Source organism: Carcharodon carcharias, chromosome 10 (assembly GCF_017639515.1).
Source record: "Carcharodon carcharias isolate sCarCar2 chromosome 10, sCarCar2.pri, whole genome shotgun sequence".
Taxonomy (NCBI): Eukaryota; Metazoa; Chordata; class Chondrichthyes; order Lamniformes; family Lamnidae; genus Carcharodon; species Carcharodon carcharias.
The window spans coordinates 90,133,805-90,156,231 of NC_054476.1; the positions used below are offsets into that span (position 1 = coordinate 90,133,805).

General features: G+C 38.9%; 1 protein-coding gene across 1 annotated transcript in view; it reads right to left on the reverse strand.

The window, feature by feature from the left end:
• The window catches only part of LOC121282851 (mucin-2-like), a 261,009-nt gene that overhangs the window by 103,692 nt on the left and 134,890 nt on the right, over positions 1–22,427 (reverse strand). Inside the window, exons 38-43 of the mRNA XM_041196665.1 lie at positions 20,788–21,000; positions 19,496–19,678; positions 18,286–18,351; positions 16,963–17,175; positions 9,312–9,524; positions 7,989–8,201 (exon numbers count right to left, since the gene is read on the reverse strand). Of these exons, the coding sequence (XP_041052599.1) occupies positions 7,989–8,201; positions 9,312–9,524; positions 16,963–17,175; positions 18,286–18,351; positions 19,496–19,678; positions 20,788–21,000 (1,101 nt within the window). The remainder of the gene's footprint in view (positions 1–7,988; positions 8,202–9,311; positions 9,525–16,962; positions 17,176–18,285; positions 18,352–19,495; positions 19,679–20,787; positions 21,001–22,427) is intronic.

Below are 22,427 nucleotides of genomic sequence, written 5' to 3' on the forward strand. Positions count from 1 at the left end.
CAGTGTCTTTAACCATTGTTGTGTGAATGTGAATGTGAAATCTGGAATCATTAGTTCAGATGTGCAGAGCATGAAGATGTCCAGTTCTCCAAGGGCTGATTCTCTTGGTTGAATACTTATGGAGACGTCAAATCACATTTTGAATGGGACAGATGACAAATTACAATATAAATAATCCTGGGAACGGATGCCTAATTATTCACTAGAACATCGACTTTGTATCCAAGAACGTGAAGGAGAGGTCTGGATCTTCACATCAACAAACTGCGTCAATTATTACATACAATCATGCTGGATATTAGAATGATTGACTGTATTCTTTTGTGGCAAATGATTATGTCAGATATTTAATAATTGATACACTTACCGGGTGATAATATTTGTCCATTGGCTGTACAGGAGCATGTTGTTGTTTCTGTAGTAGTGGGAGTTACTGTTACTGTTGTTGTAGATTCTAGTGTAGTGCTGGGCGCTGTGGTGGTTTCACATTTTCCCGTGTACTTCAAAATTTCACAACTCTTAGTACATAGAGTGAAATTACAGAGGCCAGATTTACCTGCAGAACTTACAATAGCCTGGCCTGGAAGACAAAAGTCAGGAGAAGGTTTCAGGCATCTCCTTCCATTCATCCTTCTAATATTACGCTTACCAACAAAAATCAATATATAGCTGACAGAGCCTCATATTTTGACATTTAGGAGCTAAGACCAACGCTGAAAGTTTAGAACAAAAGAAGATTCCACCTCAAGGTGAAAGTCCTGGATGTGGAAAATATAACGGCCAATATTAGAAGCTAAGTATTTGAAGCGCCCCGATTACAGGTCTAACTCTCCTCATTCCAGAATGTTAAATGATATTGCAATTGTTTATGTTTGGTTTAAAAATGTGGACTGAACAATGTTGATACACGTTAAATGGGTTACTGAAGAGCGAATTGGGGGCTGCAGAGAGCTTCTGTTTGAGCAAAACACAAAAGTGAGTAAAACAGAGGAATTTGGGGACAGTGCGAAACTTGTGCCAACCGTACAACCAATATTATTTCTCTGCCTGAATGAACAATCATTTGGACATATTCAGCGCAGCACAAAACACTGATAACTGATTGACTAAATGAAGCAGTCAATAGCGCTGAGCGTTAGAAAATTGCCCAATTTGTGCAAACATTCCGAACAGGCAAGACATTTGCTGGAAATGCCGAATGAGAGTGCAACCATTACTGATTGGACCTCGCTCGGTGTCTCTCCATTGACACAATGTTGATTTTCAAAATCCAGTGGGACACAGGGCAACATTTAGAGCACAGCAACCTGTGTGGAAACATTTAGTATCTTTAACCTTTCTCGTATGAATGTGAATGTGAAATCTGGAATCATTGTTTCAGATGTGCAGATCATGAAATTTTCCATTTCTCCAAGGGCTGATTCACTCGTTTGAAAACTCATGGAGATTTCAAATCACAATTTGAACTGAACAAATGACAAATTTCAATACAAACAATCCTGGGAACAGATGCCTAATTATTCAGAAGAACATCTACTTTGTGTCCAAGAATGAGAAGGAGAGGTCTGGAACTTCACATCAACAAACCGTGTCAATTATTGCATACTGTCATGCTGGATAATAGATATGATTGACAGTATACTCTTGTGGCAAATGTTTGTGTCAGATATTTAATAACTGATACACTTACCGGGTGATAATATTTGTCCATTGACTGTACAGGAGCATGTTGTTGTTTCTGTAGTAGTGGGAGTTACTGTTACTGTTGTTGTAGATTCTAGTGTAGTGCTGGGCGCTGTGGTGGTTTCACATTTTCCCGTGTACTTCAAAATTTCACAACTCTTAGTACATAGAGTGAAATTACAAAGGCCAGATTTACCTGCAGAACTTACAATAGCCTGGCCTGGAAGACAAAAGTCAGGAGAAGATTTCAGGCATCTCCTTCCATTCATCCTTCTAATATTACGCTTACCAACAAAAATCAATATATAGCTGACAGAGCCTCATATTTTGACATTTAGGAGCTAAGACCAACGCTGAAAGTTTAGAACAAAAGAAGATTCCACCTCAAGGTGAAAGTCATGGATGTGGAAAATATAACGGCCAATATTAGAAGCTAAGTATTTGATGCGCCCCGATTACAGGTCTAACTCTCCTCATTCCAGAATGTTAAATAATATTGCAATTGTTTGTGTTTGGTTTAAAAATGTGGACTGAACAATGTTGATACATGTTAAATGGGTTTCTAAAGAGCGAATTGGGGGCTGCAGAGAGCTTCTGTTTGAGCAAAACACAAAAGTGAGTAAAACAGAGGAATTTGGGGACAGTGCGAAACTTGTGCCAACCGTACAACCAATATTATTTCTCTGCCTGAATGAACAATCATTTGGACATATTCAGCGCAGCACAAAACACTGATAACTGATTGACTAAATGAAGCAGTCAATAGCGCTGAGCGTTAGAAAATTTCCCAATTAGTGCAAACATTCTGAACAGGCGAGACATTTGCTGGAAATGCCGAATGAGAGTGCATCCATTACTGACTGGACCTCGCTCGGTGTCTCTCCATTGACACAATGTTGATTTTCAAAATCCAGTGGGACACAGGGCAACATTTAGAGCACAGCAACCTGTGTGGAAACATTTAGTATCTTTAACCTTTCGCGTATGAATGTGAATGTGAAATCTTGAATCATTGTTTCAGATGTGCAGAACATGAAATTTTACATTTCTCCAAGGGCTGATTCACTCGGTTGAAAACTCATGTAGATTTCAAATCACAATTTGAACTGAACAAATGACAAATTTCAATGCAAATAATCCTGGGAACGGATGCCTAATTATTCACGGGAACATCGACTTTGTGTCCAAGAATGTGGAGAGGTCTGGAACTTCACATTAACAAACTGTGTCAGTTATTGCATACAATCATGCTGGATATTAGACATGATTGACTGTATTCTCTTGTGGCAAATGATTGTGTCAGATACTTAATAACTGATACACTTACCGGGTGATAATATTTGTCCATTGGCTGTACAGGAGCATGTTGTTGTTTCTGTAGTGGTGGGAGTTACTGTTACTGTTGTTGTAGATTCCAGTGTAGTGGTGGGCACAGTGGTGGTTTCACATTTTCCCGTGTACTTCAAAATTTCACAACTCTTAGTACATAGAGTGAAATTACAGAGGCCAGATTTAGCTGCAGAACTTACTATAGCCTGCCCTGGAAGACAAAGGTCAACAAAATGTTTCAAACATCTCATGGCAATTCTTCACTCAGATATAATATTATTCCACATCTAAATATATAGGTGACAGTGACTCATGATTGCCCATTAACAGCTAAGTACAAGGCTCCATAGTCCCAGTGAAAGAAGATTACACATCAAAGTATTCACTTGGGCTATTCAAAATATAATTTCCAAAATTTGGAACTCTATTTTTCATCAGCTCATGTTGCATTCAGAACACTGATATTTGAATAATGTTTTTAAATTGTCGTATTGGTGTTTGTCTTTGTTTTACGAATTTAGACAGAACAACGTTCAAACAGGTTAATAAACATTTGTCCTCTGGTACGGGCAGTCATGAGATCTTGACTAGGCAGCAGTCCTTTTGGCTGTGTGCCCACACATTTCCCCATGGATATTAAGAGGCACTCCTCAAATTGTACCACTACACTATGCACTTACATCAAAACTACAAGAGTAATAATCCTATATATTTCAGGATCTTGAAAGGGAGAAATGTCAAAGCAACATGGAAGTGAAGGTGAGCAATTTGTGTGGAAACATTCAGTGTCCTTAACCATTCGTGTGTGAATGTGAATGTGAAATCTGGAATCATTAGTTCAGATGTGCAGAGCATGAAGATGTCCATTTCTCCAAGGGCTGATTCTCTTGGTTGAATACTTATGGAGACGTCAAATCACATTTTGAATGGGACAGATGACAAATTACAATACAAATAATCCTGGGAACGGATGCCTAATTGTTCACTAGAACATCGACTTTGTATCCAAGAACGTGAAGGAGAGATCTGGATCTTCACATCAACAAACTGCGTCAATTATTACATACAATCATGCTGGATATTAGAATGATTGACTGTATTCTTTTGTGGCAAATGATTATGTCAGATATTTAATAATTGATACACTTACCGGGTGATAATATTTGTCCATTGGCTGTACAGGAGCATGTTGTTGTTTCTGTAGTAGTGGGAGTTACTGTTACTGTTGTTGTAGATTCTAGTGTAGTGCTGGGCGCTGTGGTGGTTTCACATTTTCCCGTGTACTTCAAAATTTCACAACTCTTAGTACATAGAGTGAAATTACAGAGGCCAGATTTACCTGCAGAACTTACAATAGCCTGGCCTGGAAGACAAAAGTCAGGAGAAGATTTCAGGCATCTCCTTCCATTCATCCTTCTAATATTACGCTTACCAACAAAAATCAATATATAGCTGACAGAGCCTCATATTTTGACATTTAGGAGCTAAGACCAACGCTGAAAGTTTAGAACAAAAGAAGATTCCACCTCAAGGTGAAAGTCCTGGATGTGGAAAATATAACGGCCAATATTAGAAGCTAAGTATTTGATGCGCCCTGATTACAGGTCTAACTCTCCTCATTCCAGAATGTTAAATGATATTGCAATTGTTTGTGTTTGGTTTAAAAATATGGACTGAACAATGTTGATACACGTTAAATGAGTTTCTAAAGTGTGAATTGGGGGCTGCAGAGAGCTTCTGTTTGAGCAAAACACAAAAGTGAGTAAAACAGAGGAATTTGGGGACAGTGCGAAACTTGTGCCAACCGTACAACCAATATTATTTCTCTGCCTGAATGAACAATCATTTGGACATATTCAGCGCAGCACAAAACACTGATAACTGATTGACTAAATGAAGCAGTCAATAGCGCTGAGCGTTAGAAAATTGCCCAATTAGTGCAAACATTCCGAACAGGCGAGACATTTGCTGGAAATGCAGAATGAGAGTGCATCCATTACTGACTGGACCTCGCTCGGCGTCTCTCCATTGACACAATGTTGATTTTCAAAATCCAGTGGGACACAGGGCAACATTTAGAGCACAGCAACCTGTGTGGAAACATTTAGTATCTTTAACCTTTGGCGTATGAATGTGAATGTGAAATCTGGAATCATTGTTTCAGATGTGCAGATCATGAAGTTCTCCATTTCTCCAAGGGCTGATTCCCTCGGTTGAAAACTCATGGAGATTTCAAATCACAATTTGAACTGAACAAATGACAAATTTCAATACAAATAATCCTGGGAACGGATGCCTAATTATTCACGGGAACATCGACTTTGTGTCCAAGAATGTGAAGGAGAGGTCTGGAACTTCACATTAACAAACTGTGTCAGTTATTGCATACAATCATGCTGGATATTAGACATGATTGACTGTATTCTCTTGTGGCAAATGTTTGTGTCAGATATTTAATAACTGATACACTTACCGGGTGATAATATATGTCCATTGGCTGTACAGGAGCATGTTGTTGTTTCTGTAATAGTGGGAGTCACTGTTACTGTTGTTGGAGATTCGAGTGTAATGGTGGGCACTGTAGTGGTTTCACATTTTCCCGTGTACTTCAAAATTTCACAACTCTTAGTACATAGAGTGAAATTACAGAGGCCGGATTTACCTGCAGAACTCACTATAGCCTGGCCTGGAAGACAAAGGACAACAAAATGTTTCAAACATCTCATGGCAATTCTTCACTCAGATATTATATTATTCCACATGTAAATATACAGGTGGCAGTGACTCATGATTGCCCATTAACAGCTAAGAACAAGGCTCTATGGTTCCAATGAAAGAAGATTAAACATCAAAGTATTCGCTTGGGCTATTCAAAACAGGATTTCCAAAATTTGGCACTGTATTTTTCATCAGCTCATGTTGCATTCAGAACACTGATATTTGTATAATGTTGGTAAATCGTCATATTGGTTCTTGACTTTGCTTTACGTATTTATACAGAATAAAGTTCAAGTGGGATAAAATACATTTATCCTCTTGTCCAGACTGTACTGAGATCTAGAAGATGCAGTATTCCTTTCGGTTGTGCCCCCAAACATTTCCTCACCAGTCAATCTTCAAGTCTCTCCCCTGATAGTATGAGGCACTCCTGAAGTGGCACAACTAAACTGTGGACTCACATTCAAAACTACAAGAATAACAATCCTATACATTTCAAGATCTGACTTGAAAGGGAGAAATGTCAAAGCAATATGGAAGTGAAGGTGAGCAGCTCGTGTGGAAGCATTCAGTGTCTTTAACCATTGCTGTGTGAATGTGAATGTGAAATCTGGAATCATTGTTTCAGATGTGCAGAGCATGAAGATGTCCATTTCTCCAAGGGCTGCTACTCTCATTTTCAAACTTATGGAGATGACAAATCACTTTTCGAAATGGACAGCGACAACTTTCATTAGGGATCATGCTGGGAAGAGATACCTAATGATTCACAAGAACATCTAGCTTGTGAACAAGAATGTGAAAGAGAGAACTGGAACTTCATGTCAATAAGCTGTGTCAATTATTGCAGACAATCGTGAAAGATAATTGACCTGATTTTCAGGCTTCTTGTGTGACGAGTGCATGTGTCAGATTTTTAATAACGGATACAATTACCGGGTGATAATATTTGTCCATTGGCTGTACAGGAGCATGTTGTTGTTTCTGTAGTGGTGGGAGTTACTGTTACTGTTGTTGTAGATTCCAGTGTAGTGGTGGGCACAGTGGTGGTTTCACATTTTCCCGTGTACTTCAAAATTTCACAACTCGTAGTACATAGAGTGAAATTACAGAGGCCGGATTTACCTGCAGAACTTACTATGGCGTGGCCTGGAAGACAAAAGTCAGGAAAAGTTTCAGCCATCTCCTTCCATTCATCACTCTGATATTACGCTTACCAACAAAATTAAACATATCGCTGACACAGCCTCTTAATTTGACATTTAAGAGCTGAGATCATTGCTGAATGTTTAGAACAAAAGAAGATTCCACCTCAAGGTTATAGTCATGGACGTGGAAAATATAACGGCCAATATTAGAACCTAAATATTTCATGAGCTCCAATTGCAGGTCGAACTCTCCTCTTTCGAGAATGTTAAATGATTCTGCTATTGTTTGGGTTTGATTTACAAATGTGGACTGAACAATGTTGATACACCTTAAATGGGTTTCTAAAGAGCGAATTGGGGGCTGTAGAGAGCTTCTGTTTGAGCAAAACACAAAAGTGAGCAAAACAGAGAAATTTGGGGACAGCGTGAAACTTGTGCCACCCGTACAACTGATGTTATGTCTCTGCCTGAATGAACAATCATTTGGACATATTCAGTGCAGCACAAAACACTGATAACTGATTGACTAAATGAAGAAGTCAATAATGCTGAGTGTTAGAAAATTGCCCAATTTGTGCAAACTTTCTGAACAGGCGATACTTTTGCTGGAAATGCAGAATGAGAGTACAAACATTACTGATTGGACCTCGCTCGTCGTCTCTCCATTGACACAATGTTGATTTTCAAAATCCAGTGGGACACAGAGCAACAAGTAGAGCACAGCAACCTGTGTGGAAACATTTACTATCTTTAACCATTGGCGTGTGAACGTGAATGTGAAATCTGGAATCATTGTTTCAGATGTGCAGAGCATGAAGATGTCCATTTCTCCAAGGGATGATTCTCTCAGTTGAAAACTTATGGAGATTTCAAATTACAATTCGAAATGGACAGATGCCAAATTTCAATACAAATAATCCTGGAAACGGATGCCTAATTATTCACGGGAACATTGACTTTGTATCCAAGAACGTGAAGGAGAGGTCTGGATCTTCACATCAACAAACTGTGTCAATTATTGCATACAATCATGCTGGATATTAGACGTGATTGACTGTATTCTCTTGCGGCAAATGATTATGTCAGATATTTAATAATTGATACACTTACCGGGTGATAATATTTGTCCATTGGCTGTACAGGAGCATGTTGTTGTTTCTGTAGTGGTGGGAGTCACTGTTACTGTTGCTGTAGATTCTAGTGTAGTGCTGGGCGCTGTGGTGGTTTCACATTTTCCCGTGTACTTCAAAATTTCACAACTCTTAGTACATAGTGTGAAAATACAGAGGCCAGATTTACCTGCAGAACTTACAATAGCCTGGCCTGGAAGACAAAAGTCAGGAAAAGGTTTCAGGCATCTCCTTCCATTCATCCTTCTAATATTACGCTTACCAACAAAAATCAATATATAGCTGACAGAGCCTCATATTTTGACATTTAAGAGCTAAGACCAATGCTGAAAGTTTAGAACGAAAGAAGATTCCACCTCAAGGTGAAAGTCCTGGATGTGGAAAATATAACGGCCAGTATTAGAAGCTAATTATTTGATGCGCCCCGATTACAGGTCTAACTCTCCTCATTCCAGAATGTTAAATGATATTGCAATTGTTTGTGTTTGGTTTAAAAATGTGGACTGAACAATGTTGATACATGTTAAATGGGTTTCTAAAGAGCGAATTGGGGGCTGCAGAGAGCTTCTGTTTGAGCAAAACACAAAAGTGAGCAAAACATAGAAGGTTGGGGACAGTGTGAAAATTATGCGATTCGTTCAACCAATATAATGTCTCTGCCTGAACGAACAATCATATGGATATATTCAGTGCAGAACAATACACTGATAACTGATTGACTAAATGAAGCAGTCAAAAGTGCTGATCATTAGAAAGTTGCCCAACTTGTAATGACTTTCCAAACAGGCGAGACTTTTTTCTGGAAATGCAGAATGAGAGTAAGAACATTAAAGCTTGGACCTCGCTCGGTGTCTCTCCATTGACACCATGTTGTATTCCTCAAGTCCAGGGGGACATAGAGCAACAAGTGGAGCACAGCAACTTGTGTGGACATTTAATATCTTTAATCTTTGGCGTGTGAATGTGAATTTGAAAACTGGAATCATTATTTCAGATGTGCAAAGCATGAAGATGTCCATTTCTCCAAGGGCTGATTCTCACGGTTGATTACTTATGGAGACGTCAAATCACATTTTGAATGGGACAGATGACAAATTTCAATACAAATAATCCTGGGAACAGATGCCTAATTATTCAGAAGAACATCCACTTTGTGTCCAAGAATGTGAAGGAGAGGTCTGGAACTTCACATCAACAAACTGTGTCAATTATTGCATACTATCATGCTGGATAATAGATATGATTGACAGTATCCTCTTGAGGCAAATGTTTGTGTCAGATATTTAATAACTGATACACTTACCGGGTGATAATCTTTGTCCATTGGCTGTACAGGAGCATGTTGTTGTTTCTGTAGTAGTGGGAGTCACTGTTACTGTTGTTGTAGATTCGAGTGTAGTGGTGGGCACTGTAGTGGTTTCACATTTTCCCGTGTACTTCAAAATTTCACAACTCTTAGTACATAGAGTGAAATTACAGAGGCCGGATTTACCTGCAGAACTCACTATAGCCTGCCCTGGAAGACAAAGTTCAACAAAATGTTTCAAACATCTCATGGCAATTCTTCACTCAGATATTATATTATTCCACATGTAAATATACAGGTGGCAGTGACTCATGATTGCCCATTAACAGCTAAGAACAAGGCTCTATGGTTCCAATGAAAGAAGATTAAACATCAAAGTATTCGCTTGGGCTATTCAAAACAGAATTTCCAAAATTTGGCACTGTATTTTTCATCAGCTCATGTTGCATTCAGAACACTGATATTTGTATAATTTTGGTAAATATTCGTATTGGTTCTTGACTTTGCTTTACGTATTTACACAGAACAAAGGTCAAATGGGATAAAATACATTTATCCTCTTGTCCAGACTGTACTGAGATGTAGAAGATGCAGTATTTCATTCGTTTGTGCCCCCAAACATTTCCTCACCAGTCAATCTTCAAGTCTCTCCCCTGATAGTATGAGGCACTCCTGAAGTTGTACAACTGAACTGTGGACTCACATTCAAAACTACAAGAATAACAATCCTATACATTTCAAGATCTGACTTGAAAGGGAGAAATGTCAAAGCAATATGGAAGTGAAGGTGAGCAGCTTGTATGGAAGCATTCAGTGTCTTTAACCATTGCTGTGTGAATGTGAAAGTGAAATCTGGAATCATTGTTTCAGATGTGCAGAGCATGAAGATGTCCATTTCTCCAAGGGCTGCTACTCTCATTTTCACACTTATGGAGATGACAAATCACTTTTCGAAATGGACAGCGACAACTTTCATTAGGGATCATTCTGGGAAGAGATACCTAATGATTCACAAGAACATCTAGCTTGTGAACAAGAATGTGAAGGAGAGAACTGGAACTTCATGTCAATAAGCTGTGTCAATTATTGCAGACAATCGTGAAAGATAATTGACCTGATTTTCAGGCTTCTTGTGTGACGAGTGCACGTGTCAGATTTTTAATAACGGATACACTTACCGGGTGATAATATTTGTCCATTGGCTGTACAGGAGCATGTTGTTGTTTCTGTAGTGGTAGGAGTTACTGTTACTGTTGTTGTAGATTCCAGTGTAGTGGTGGGCACAGTGGTGGTTTCACATTTTCCCGTGTACTTCAAAATTTCACAACTTGTAGTACATAGAGTGAAATTACAGAGGCCGGAGTTACCTGCAGAACTTACTATGGCCTGCCCTGGAAGACAAAAGTCAGGAAAAGTTTCAGCCATCTCCTTCCATTCATCCTTCTAATATTACGCTTACCAACAAAAATCAATATATAGCTGACAGAGCCTCAAATTTTGACATTTAAGAGCTAAGACCAATGCTGAAAGTTTAGAACGAAAGAAGATTCCACCTCAAGGTGAACGTCCTCGATGTGGAAAATATAACGGCCAGTATTAGAAGCTAAGTATTTCATGCGTCCCGATTACAGGTCTAACTCTCCTCATTCCAGAATGTTAAATGATATTGCAATTGTTTGTGATTGGTTTAAAAATGTGGACTGAACAATGTTGATACATGTTAAATGGGTTTCTAAAGAGCGAATTGGGGGCTGCAGAGAGCTTCTGTTTGAGCAAAACACAAAAGTGAGCAAAACATAGAAGGTTGGGGACAGTGTGAAAATTATGCGATTCGTTCAGCCAATATAATGTCTCTGCCTGAACGAACAATCATATGGATATATTCAGTGCAGAACAATACACTGATAACTGATTGACTAAATGAAGCAGTCAAAAGTGCTGATCATTAGAAAGTTGCCCAATTTGTACGGACTTTCCAAACAGGCGAGACTTTTTTCTGGAAATGCAGAATGACAGTAAGAACATTAAAGCTTGGACCTCGCTCGGTGTCTCTCCATTGACACCATGTTGTATTCCTCAAGTCCAGGGGGACATGGAGCAACAAGTAGAGCACAGCAACTTGTGTGGACATTTAATATCTTTAATCTTTGGCGTGTGAATGTGAATTTGAAAACTGGAATCATTATTTCAGATGTGCAAAGCATGAAGATGTCCATTTCTCCAAGGGCTGATTCTCACGGTTGAATACTTATGGAGACGTCAAATCACATTTTGAATGGGACAGATGACAAATTTCAATACAAATAATCCTGGGAACAGATGCCTAATTATTCAGAAGAACATCCACTTTGTGTCCAAGAATGTGAAGGAGAGGTCTGGAACTTCACATCAACAAACTGTGTCAAATATTGCATACTATCATGCTGGATAATAGATATGATTGACAGTATCCTCTTGTGGCAAATGTTTGTGTCAGATATTTAATAACTGATACACTTACCGGGTGATAATATTTGTCCATTGGCTGTACAGGAGCATGTTGTTGTTTCTGTAGTAGTGGGAGTCACTGTTACTGTTTTTGTAGATTCGAGTGTAGTGGTGGGCACTGTAGTGGTTTCACATTTTCCCGTGTACTTCAAAATTTCACAACTCGTAGTACATAGAGTGAAATTACAGAGGCCGGATTTACCTGCAGAACTTACTATGGCCTGGCCTGGAAGACAAAAGTCAGGAAAAGTTTCAGCCATCTCCTTCCATTCATCACTCTGATATTCCGCTTACCAACAAAATTAAACATATCGCTGACACAGCCTCTTAATTTGACATTTAAGAGCTGAGATCATTGCTGAATGTTTAGAACAAAAGAAGATTCCACCTCAAGGTTATAGTCATGGACGTGGAAAATATAACGGCCAATATTAGAACCTAAATATTTCATGAGCTCCAATTGCAGGTCGAACTCTCCTCTTTCGAGAATGTTAAATGATTCTTCTATTGTTTGGGTTTGGTTTACAAATGTGGACTGAACAATGCTGATACACCTTAAATGGGTTTCTAAAGAGCGAATTGGGGGCTGTAGAGAGTTTCTGTTTGAGCAAAACACAAAAGTGAGCAAAACAGAGAAATTTGGGGACAGCGTGAAACTTGTGCCACCCGTACAACTGATGTTATGTCTCTGCCTGAATGAACAATCATTTGGACATATTCAGTGCAGCACAAAACACTGATAACTGATTGACTAAATGAAGAAGTCAATAGTGATGAGTGTTAGAAAATTGCCCAATTTGTGCAAACTTTCTGAACGGGCGATACTTTTGCTGGAAATGCAGAATGAGAGTACAAACATTACTGATTGGACCTCGCTCGGCGTCTCTCCATTGACACAATGTTGATTTTCAAAATCCAGTGGGACACAGAGCAACAAGTAGAGCACAGCAACCTGTGTGGAAACATTTAGTATCTTTAACCATTGGCGTGTGAACGTGAATGTGAAATCTGGAATCATTGTTTCAGATGTGCAGATCATGAAGATGTCCATTTCTCCAAGGGATGATTCTCTCAGTTGAAAACTTATGGAGATTTCAAATTACAATTCGAAATGGACAGATGCCAAATTTCAATACAAATAATCCTGGGAACGGATGCCTAATTATTCACGGGAACATTGACTTTGTATCCAAGAACGTGAAGGAGAGGTCTGGATCTTCACATCAACAAACTGTGTCAATTATTGCATACAATCATGCTGGATATTAGACGTGATTGACTGTATTCTCTTGTGGCAAATGATTATGTCAGATATTTAATAATTGATACACTTACCGGGTGATAATATTTGTCCATTGGCTGTACAGGAGCATGTTGTTGTTTCTGTAGTGGTGGGAGTCACTGTTACTGTTGTTGTAGATTCTAGTGTAGTGCTGGGCGCCGTGGTGGTTTCACATTTTCCCGTGTACTTCAAAATTTCACAACTCTTAGTACATAGAGTGAAATTACAGAGGCCAGATTTACCTGCAGAACTTACAATAGCCTGGCCTGGAAGACAAAAGTCAGGAAAAGGTTTCAGGCATCTCCTTCCATTCATCCTTCTAATATTACGCTTACCAACAAAAATCAATATATAGCTGACAGAGCCTCAAATTTTGACATTTAAGAGCTAAGACCAATGCTGAAAGTTTAGAACGAAAGAAGATTCCACCTCAAGGTGAAGGTCCTGGATATGGAAAATATAACGGCCAGTATTAGAAGCTAAGTATTTCATGCGCCCCGATTACAGGTCTAACTCTCCTCATTTCAGAATGTTAAATGATATTGCAATTTTTTGTGTTTAGTTTAAAAATGTGGACTGAACAATGTTGATACATGTTAAATGGGTTTCTAAAGAGCGAATTGGGGGCTGCAGAGAGCTTCTGTTTGAGCAAAACACAAAAGTGGGCAAAACTTAGAAATTTGGGGACAGTGTGAAAATTATACCATTCGTTCAACCAATACAATGTCTCTGCCTGAATGAACAATCATATGGATATATTCAGTGCAGAACAATACACTGATAACTGATTGACTAAATGAAGCAGTCAAAAGTGCTGATCATTAGAAAGTTGCCCAATTTGTACGGACTTTCCAAACAGGCGAGACTTTTTTCTGGAAATGCAGAATGAGAGTAAGAACATTAAATCTTGGACCTCGGTCGGTGTCTCTCCATTGACACCATGTTGTATTCCTCAAGTCCAGGGGGACATAGAGCAACAAGTAGAGCACAGCAACTTGTGTGGACATTTAATATCTTTAATCTTTGGCGTCTGAATGTGAATTTGAAAACTGGAATCATTATTTCAGATGTGCAAAGCATGAAGATGTCCATTTCTCCAAGGGCTGATTCTCTCGGTTGAATACTTATGGAGACGTCAAATCACATTTTGAATGGGACAGATGACAAATTTCAATACAAATAATCCTGGGAACAGATGACTAATTATTCAGAAGAACATCCACTTTGTGTCCAAGAATGTGAAGGAGAGGTCTGGAACTTCACATCAACAAACTGTGTCAATTATTGCATACTATCATGCTGGATAATAGATATGATTGACAGTATCCTCTTGTGGCAAATGTTTGTGTCAGATATTTAATAACTGATACACTTACCGGGTGATAATATTTGTCCATTGGCTGTACAGGAGCATGTTGTTGTTTCTGTAGTAGTGGGAGTCACTGTTACTGTTTTTGTAGATTCGAGTGTAGTGGTGGGCACTGTAGTGGTTTCACATTTTCCCGTGTACTTCAAAATTTCACAACTCTTAGTACATAGAGTGAAATTACAGAGGCCGGATTTACCTGCAGAACTCACTATGGCCTGGCCTGGAAGACAAAGGACAACAAAATGTTTCAAACATCTCATGGCAATTCTTCACTCAGATATTATATTATTCCACATGTAAATATACAGGTGGCAGTGACTCATGATTGCCCATTAACAGCTAAGAACAAGGCTCTATGGTTCCAATGAAAGAAGATTAAACATCAAAGTATTCGCTTGGGCTATTCAAAACAGAATTTCCAAAATTTGGCACTGTATTTTTCATCAGCTCATGTTGCATTCAGAACACTGATATTTGTATAATGTTGGTAAACCGTCATATTGGTTCTTGACTTTGCTTTACGTATTTACACAGAACAAAGTTCAAGTGGGATAAAATACATTTATCCTCTTGTCCAGACTGTACTGAGATCTAGAAGATGCAGTATTCCTTTCGGTTGTGCCCCCAAACATTTCCTCACCAGTCAATCTTCAAGTCTCTCCCCTGATAGTATGAGGCACTCCTGAAGTTGTACAACTAAACTGTGGACTCACATTCAAAACTACAAGAATAACAATCCTATACATTTCAAGATCTGACTTGAAAGGGAGAAATGTCAAAGCAATATGGAAGTGAAGGTGAGCAGCTCGTGTGGAAGCATTCAGTGTCTTTAACCATTGCTGTGTGAATGTGAATGTGAAATCTGGAATCATTGTTTCAGATGTGCAGAGCATGAAGATGTCCATTTCTCCAAGGGCTGCTACTCTCATTTTCAAACTTATGGAGACGACAAATCACTTTTCGAAATGGACAGCGACAACTTTCATTAGGGATCATGCTGGGAAGAGATACCTAATGATTCACAAGAACATCTAGCTTGTGAACAAGAATGTGAAGGAGAGAACTGGAACTTCATGTCAATAAGCTGTGTCAATTATTGCAGACAATCGTGAAAGATAATTGACCTGATTTTCAGGCTTCTTGTGTGACGAGTGCATGTGTCAGATTTTTAATAACGGATACACTTACCGGGTGATAATATTTGTCCATTGGCTGTACAGGAGCATGTTGTTGTTTCTGTAGTGGTGGGAGTTACTGTTACTGTTGTTGTAGATTCCAGTGTAGTGGTGGGCACAGTGGTGGTTTCACATTTTCCCGTGTACTTCAAAATTTCACAACTCGTAGTACATAGAGTGAAATTACAGAGGCCGGATTTACCTGCAGAACTTACTATGGCCTGGCCTGGAAGACAAAAGTCAGGAAAAGTTTCAGCCATCTCCTTCCATTCATCACTCTGATATTACGCTTACCAACAAAATTAAACATATCGCTGACACAGCCTCTTAATTTGACATTTAAGAGCTGAGATCATTGCTGAATGTTTAGAACAAAAGAAGATTCCACCTCAAGGTTATAGTCATGGACGTGGAAAATATAACGGCCAATATTAGAACCTAAATATTTCATGAGCTCCAATTGCAGGTCGAACTCTCCTCTTTCGAGAATGTGAAATGATTCTGCTATTGTTTGGGTTTGGTTTACAAATGTGGACTGAACAATGTTGATACACCTTAAATGGGTTTCTAAAGAGCGAATTGGGGGCTGTAGAGAGCTTCTGTTTGAGCAAAACACAAAAGTGAGCAAAACAGAGAAATTTGGGGACAGCGTGAAACTTGTGCCACCCGTACAACTGATGTTATGTCTCTGCCTGAATGAACAATCATTTGGACATATTCAGTGCAGCACAAAACACTGATAACTGATTGACTAAATGAAGAAGTCAATAGTGCTGAGTGTTAGAAAATTGCCCAATTTGTGCAAACTTTCTGAACAGGCGATACTTTTGCTGGAAATGCAGAATGAGAGTACAGACATTACTGATTGGACCTCGCTCGGCGTCTCTCCATTGACACAATGTTGATTTTCAAAATCCAGTGGGACACAGAGCAACAAGTAGAGCACAGCAACCTGTGTGGAAACATTTAGTATCTTTAACCATTGGCGTGTGAACGTGAATGTGAAATCTCGAATCATTGTTTCAGATGTGCAGATCATGAAGATGTCCATTTCTCCAAGGGATGATTCTCTCAGTTGAAAACTTATGGAGATTTCAAATTACAATTCGAAATGGACAGATGCCAAATTTCAATACAAATAATCCTGGGAACGGATGCCTAATTATTCACGGGAACATTGACTTTGTATCCAAGAACGTGAAGGAGAGGTCTGGATCTTCACATCAACAAACTGTGTCAATTATTGCATACAATCATGCTGGATATTAGACGTGATTGACTGTATTCTCTTGTGGCAAATGATTATGTCAGATATTTAATAATTGATACACTTACCGGGTGATAATATTTGTCCATTGGCTGTACAGGAGCATGTTGTTGTTTCTGTAGTGGTGGGAGTCACTGTTACTGTTGTTGTAGATTCTAGTGTAGTGCTGGGCGCCGTGGTGGTTTCACATTTTCCCGTGTACTTCAAAATTTCACAACTCTTAGTACATAGAGTGAAATTACAGAGGCCAGATTTACCTGCAGAACTTACAATAGCCTGGCCTGGAAGACAAAAGTCAGGAAAAGGTTTCAGGCATCTCCTTCCATTCATCCTTCTAATATTACGCTTACCAACAAAAATCAATATATAGCTGACAGAGCCTCAAATTTTGACATTTAAGAGCTAAGACCAATGCTGAAAGTTTAGAACGAAAGAAGATTCCACCTCAAGGTGAAGGTCCTGGATATGGAAAATATAACGGCCAGTATTAGAAGCTAAGTATTTCATGCGCCCCGATTACAGGTCTAACTCTCCTCATTTCAGAATGTTAAATGATATTGCAATTTTTTGTGTTTAGTTTAAAAATGTGGACTGAACAATGTTGATACATGTTAAATGGGTTTCTAAAGAGCGAATTGGGGGCTGCAGAGAGCTTCTGTTTGAGCAAAACACAAAAGTGAGCAAAACTTAGAAATTTGGGGACAGTGTGAAAATTATACCATTCGTTCAACCAATACAATGTCTCTGCCTGAATGAACAATCATATGGATATATTCAGTGCAGAACAATACACTGATAACTGATTGACTAAATGAAGCAGTCAAAAGTGCTGATCATTAGAAAGTTGCCCAATTTGTACGGACTTTCCAAACAGGCGAGACTTTTTTCTGGAAATGCAGAATGAGAGTAAGAACATTAAATCTTGGACCTCGGTCGGTGTCTCTCCATTGACACCATGTTGTATTCCTCAAGTCCAGGGGGACATAGAGCAACAAGTAGAGCACAGCAACTTGTGTGGACATTTAATATCTTTAATCTTTGGCGTCTGAATGTGAATTTGAAAACTGGAATCATTATTTCAGATGTGCAAAGCATGAAGATGTCCATTTCTCCAAGGGCTGATTCTCTCGGTTGAATACTTATGGAGACGTCAAATCACATTTTGAATGGGACAGATGACAAATTTCAATACAAATAATCCTGGGAACAGATGACTAATTATTCAGAAGAACATCCACTTTGTGTCCAAGAATGTGAAGGAGAGGTCTGGAACTTCACATCAACAAACTGTGTCAATTATTGCATACTATCATGCTGGATAATAGATATGATTGACAGTATCCTCTTGTGGCAAATGTTTGTGTCAGATATTTAATAACTGATACACTTACCGGGTGATAATATTTGTCCATTGGCTGTACAGGAGCATGTTGTTGTTTCTGTAGTAGTGGGAGTCACTGTTACTGTTTTTGTAGATTCGAGTGTAGTGGTGGGCACTGTAGTGGTTTCACATTTTCCCGTGTACTTCAAAATTTCACAACTCTTAGTACATAGAGTGAAATTACAGAGGCCGGATTTACCTGCAGAACTCACTATGGCCTGGCCTGGAAGACAAAGGACAACAAAATGTTTCAAACATCTCATGGCAATTCTTCACTCAGATATTATATTATTCCACATGTAAATATACAGGTGGCAGTGACTCATGATTGCCCATTAACAGCTAAGAACAAGGCTCTATGGTTCCAATGAAAGAAGATTAAACATCAAAGTATTCGCTTGGGCTATTCAAAACAGAATTTCCAAAATTTGGCACTGTATTTTTCATCAGCTCATGTTGCATTCAGAACACTGATATTTGTATAATGTTGGTAAACCGTCATATTGGTTCTTGACTTTGCTTTACGTATTTACACAGAACAAAGTTCAAGTGGGATAAAATACATTTATCCTCTTGTCCAGACTGTACTGAGATCTAGAAGATGCAGTATTCCTTTCGGTTGTGCCCCCAAACATTTCCTCACCAGTCAATCTTCAAGTCTCTCCCCTGATAGTATGAGGCACTCCTGAAGTTGTACAACTAAACTGTGGACTCACATTCAAAACTACAAGAATAACAATCCTATACATTTCAAGATCTGACTTGAAAGGGAGAAATGTCAAAGCAATATGGAAGTGAAGGTGAGCAGCTCGTGTGGAAGCATTCAGTGTCTTTAACCATTGCTGTGTGAATGTGAATGTGAAATCTGGAATCATTGTTTCAGATGTGCAGAGCATGAAGATGTCCATTTCTCCAAGGGCTGCTACTCTCATTTTCAAACTTATGGAGACGACAAATCACTTTTCGAAATGGACAGCGACAACTTTCATTAGGGATCATTCTGAGAAGAGATACCTAATGATTCACAAGAACATCTAGCTTGTGAACAAGAATGTGAAGGAGAGAACTGGAACTTCATGTCAATAAGTGTGTCAATTATTGCAGACAATCGTGAAAGATAATTGACCTGATTTTCAGGCTTTTTGTGTGACGAGTGCATGTGTCAGATTTTTAATAACGGATACACTTACCGGGTGATAATATTTGTCCATTGGCTGTACAGGAGCATGTTGTTGTTTCTGTAGTGGTGGGAGTTACTGTTACTGTTGTTGTAGATTCCAGTGTAGTGGTGGGCACAGTGGTGGTTTCACATTTTCCCGTGTACTTCAAAATTTCACAACTCGTAGTACATAGAGTGAAATTACAGAGGCCGGATTTACCTGCAGAACTTACTATGGCCTGGCCTGGAAGACAAAAGTCAGGAAAAGTTTCAGCCATCTCCTTCCATTCATCACTCTGATATTACGCTTACCAACAAAATTAAACATATCGCTGACACAGCCTCTTAATTTGACATTTAAGAGCTGAGATCATTGCTGAATGTTTAGAACAAAAGAAGATTCCACCTCAAGGTTATAGTCATGGACGTGGAAAATATAACGGCCAATATTAGAACCTAAATATTTCATGAGCTCCAATTGCAGGTCGAACTCTCCTCTTTCGAGAATGTTAAATGATTCTGCTATTGTTTGGGTTTGGTTTACAAATGTGGACTGAACAATGTTGATACACCTTAAATGGGTTTCTAAAGAGCGAATTGGGGGCTGTAGAGAGCTTCTGTTTGAGCAAAACACAAAAGTGAGCAAAACAGAGAAATTTGGGGACAGCGTGAAACTTGTGCCACCCGTACAACTGATGTTATGTCTCTGCCTGAATGAACAATCATTTGGACATATTCAGTGCAGCACAAAACACTGATAACTGATTGACTAAATGAAGAAGTCAATAGTGCTGAGTGTTAGAAAATTGCCCAATTTGTGCAAACTTTCTGAACAGGCGATACTTTTGCTGGAAATGCAGAATGAGAGTACAGACATTACTGATTGGACCTCGCTCGGCGTCTCTCCATTGACACAATGTTGATTTTCAAAATCCAGTGGGACACAGAGCAACAAGTAGAGCACAGCAACCTGTGTGGAAACATTTAGTATCTTTAACCATTGGCGTGTGAACGTGAATGTGAAATCTGGAATCATTGTTTCAGATGTGCAGATCATGAAGATGTCCATTTCTCCAAGGGATGATTCTCTCAGTTGAAAACTTATGGAGATTTCAAATTACAATTCGAAATGGACAGATGCCAAATTTCAATACAAATAATCCTGGGAACGGATGCCTAATTATTCACGGGAACATTGACTTTGTATCCAAGAACGTGAAGGAGAGGTCTGGATCTTCACATCAACAAACTGTGTCAATTATTGCATACAATCATGCTGGATATTAGACGTGATTGACTGTATTCTCTTGTGGCAAATGATTATGTCAGATATTTAATAATTGATACACTTACCGGGTGATAATATTTGTCCATTGGCTGTACAGGAGCATGTTGTTGTTTCTGTAGTGGTGGGAGTCACTGTTACTGTTGTTGTAGATTCTAGTGTAGTGCTGGGCGCCGTGGTGGTTTCACATTTTCCCGTGTACTTCAAAATTTCACAACTCTTAGTACATAGAGTGAAATTACAGAGGCCAGATTTACCTGCAGAACTTACAATAGCCTGGCCTGGAAGACAAAAGTCAGGAAAAGGTTTCAGGCATCTCCTTCCATTCATCCTTCTAATATTACGCTTACCAACAAAAATCAATATATAGCTGACAGAGCCTCAAATTTTGACATTTAAGAGCTAAGACCAATGCTGAAAGTTTAGAACGAAAGAAGATTCCACCTCAAGGTGAAGGTCCTGGATATGGAAAATATAACGGCCAGTATTAGAAGCTAAGTATTTCATGCGCCCCGATTACAGGTCTAACTCTCCTCATTTCAGAATGTTAAATGATATTGCAATTTTTTGTGTTTAGTTTAAAAATGTGGACTGAACAATGTTGATACATGTTAAATGGGTTTCTAAAGAGCGAATTGGGGGCTGCAGAGAGCTTCTGTTTGAGCAAAACACAAAAGTGAGCAAAACTTAGAAATTTGGGGACAGTGTGAAAATTATACCATTCGTTCAACCAATACAATGTCTCTGCCTGAATGAACAATCATATGGATATATTCAGTGCAGAACAATACACTGATAACTGATTGACTAAATGAAGCAGTCAAAAGTGCTGATCATTAGAAAGTTGCCCAATTTGTACGGACTTTCCAAACAGGCGAGACTTTTTTCTGGAAATGCAGAATGAGAGTAAGAACATTAAATCTTGGACCTCGGTCGGTGTCTCTCCATTGACACCATGTTGTATTCCTCAAGTCCAGGGGGACATAGAGCAACAAGTAGAGCACAGCAACTTGTGTGGACATTTAATATCTTTAATCTTTGGCGTCTGAATGTGAATTTGAAAACTGGAATCATTATTTCAGATGTGCAAAGCATGAAGATGTCCATTTCTCCAAGGGCTGATTCTCTCGGTTGAATACTTATGGAGACGTCAAATCACATTTTGAATGGGACAGATGACAAATTTCAATACAAATAATCCTGGGAACAGATGACTAATTATTCAGAAGAACATCCACTTTGTGTCCAAGAATGTGAAGGAGAGGTCTGGAACTTCACATCAACAAACTGTGTCAATTATTGCATACTATCATGCTGGATAATAGATATGATTGACAGTATCCTCTTGTGGCAAATGTTTGTGTCAGATATTTAATAACTGATACACTTACCGGGTGATAATATTTGTCCATTGGCTGTACAGGAGCATGTTGTTGTTTCTGTAGTAGTGGGAGTCACTGTTACTGTTTTTGTAGATTCGAGTGTAGTGGTGGGCACTGTAGTGGTTTCACATTTTCCCGTGTACTTCAAAATTTCACAACTCTTAGTACATAGAGTGAAATTACAGAGGCCGGATTTACCTGCAGAACTCACTATGGCCTGGCCTGGAAGACAAAGGACAACAAAATGTTTCAAACATCTCATGGCAATTCTTCACTCAGATATTATATTATTCCACATGTAAATATACAGGTGGCAGTGACTCATG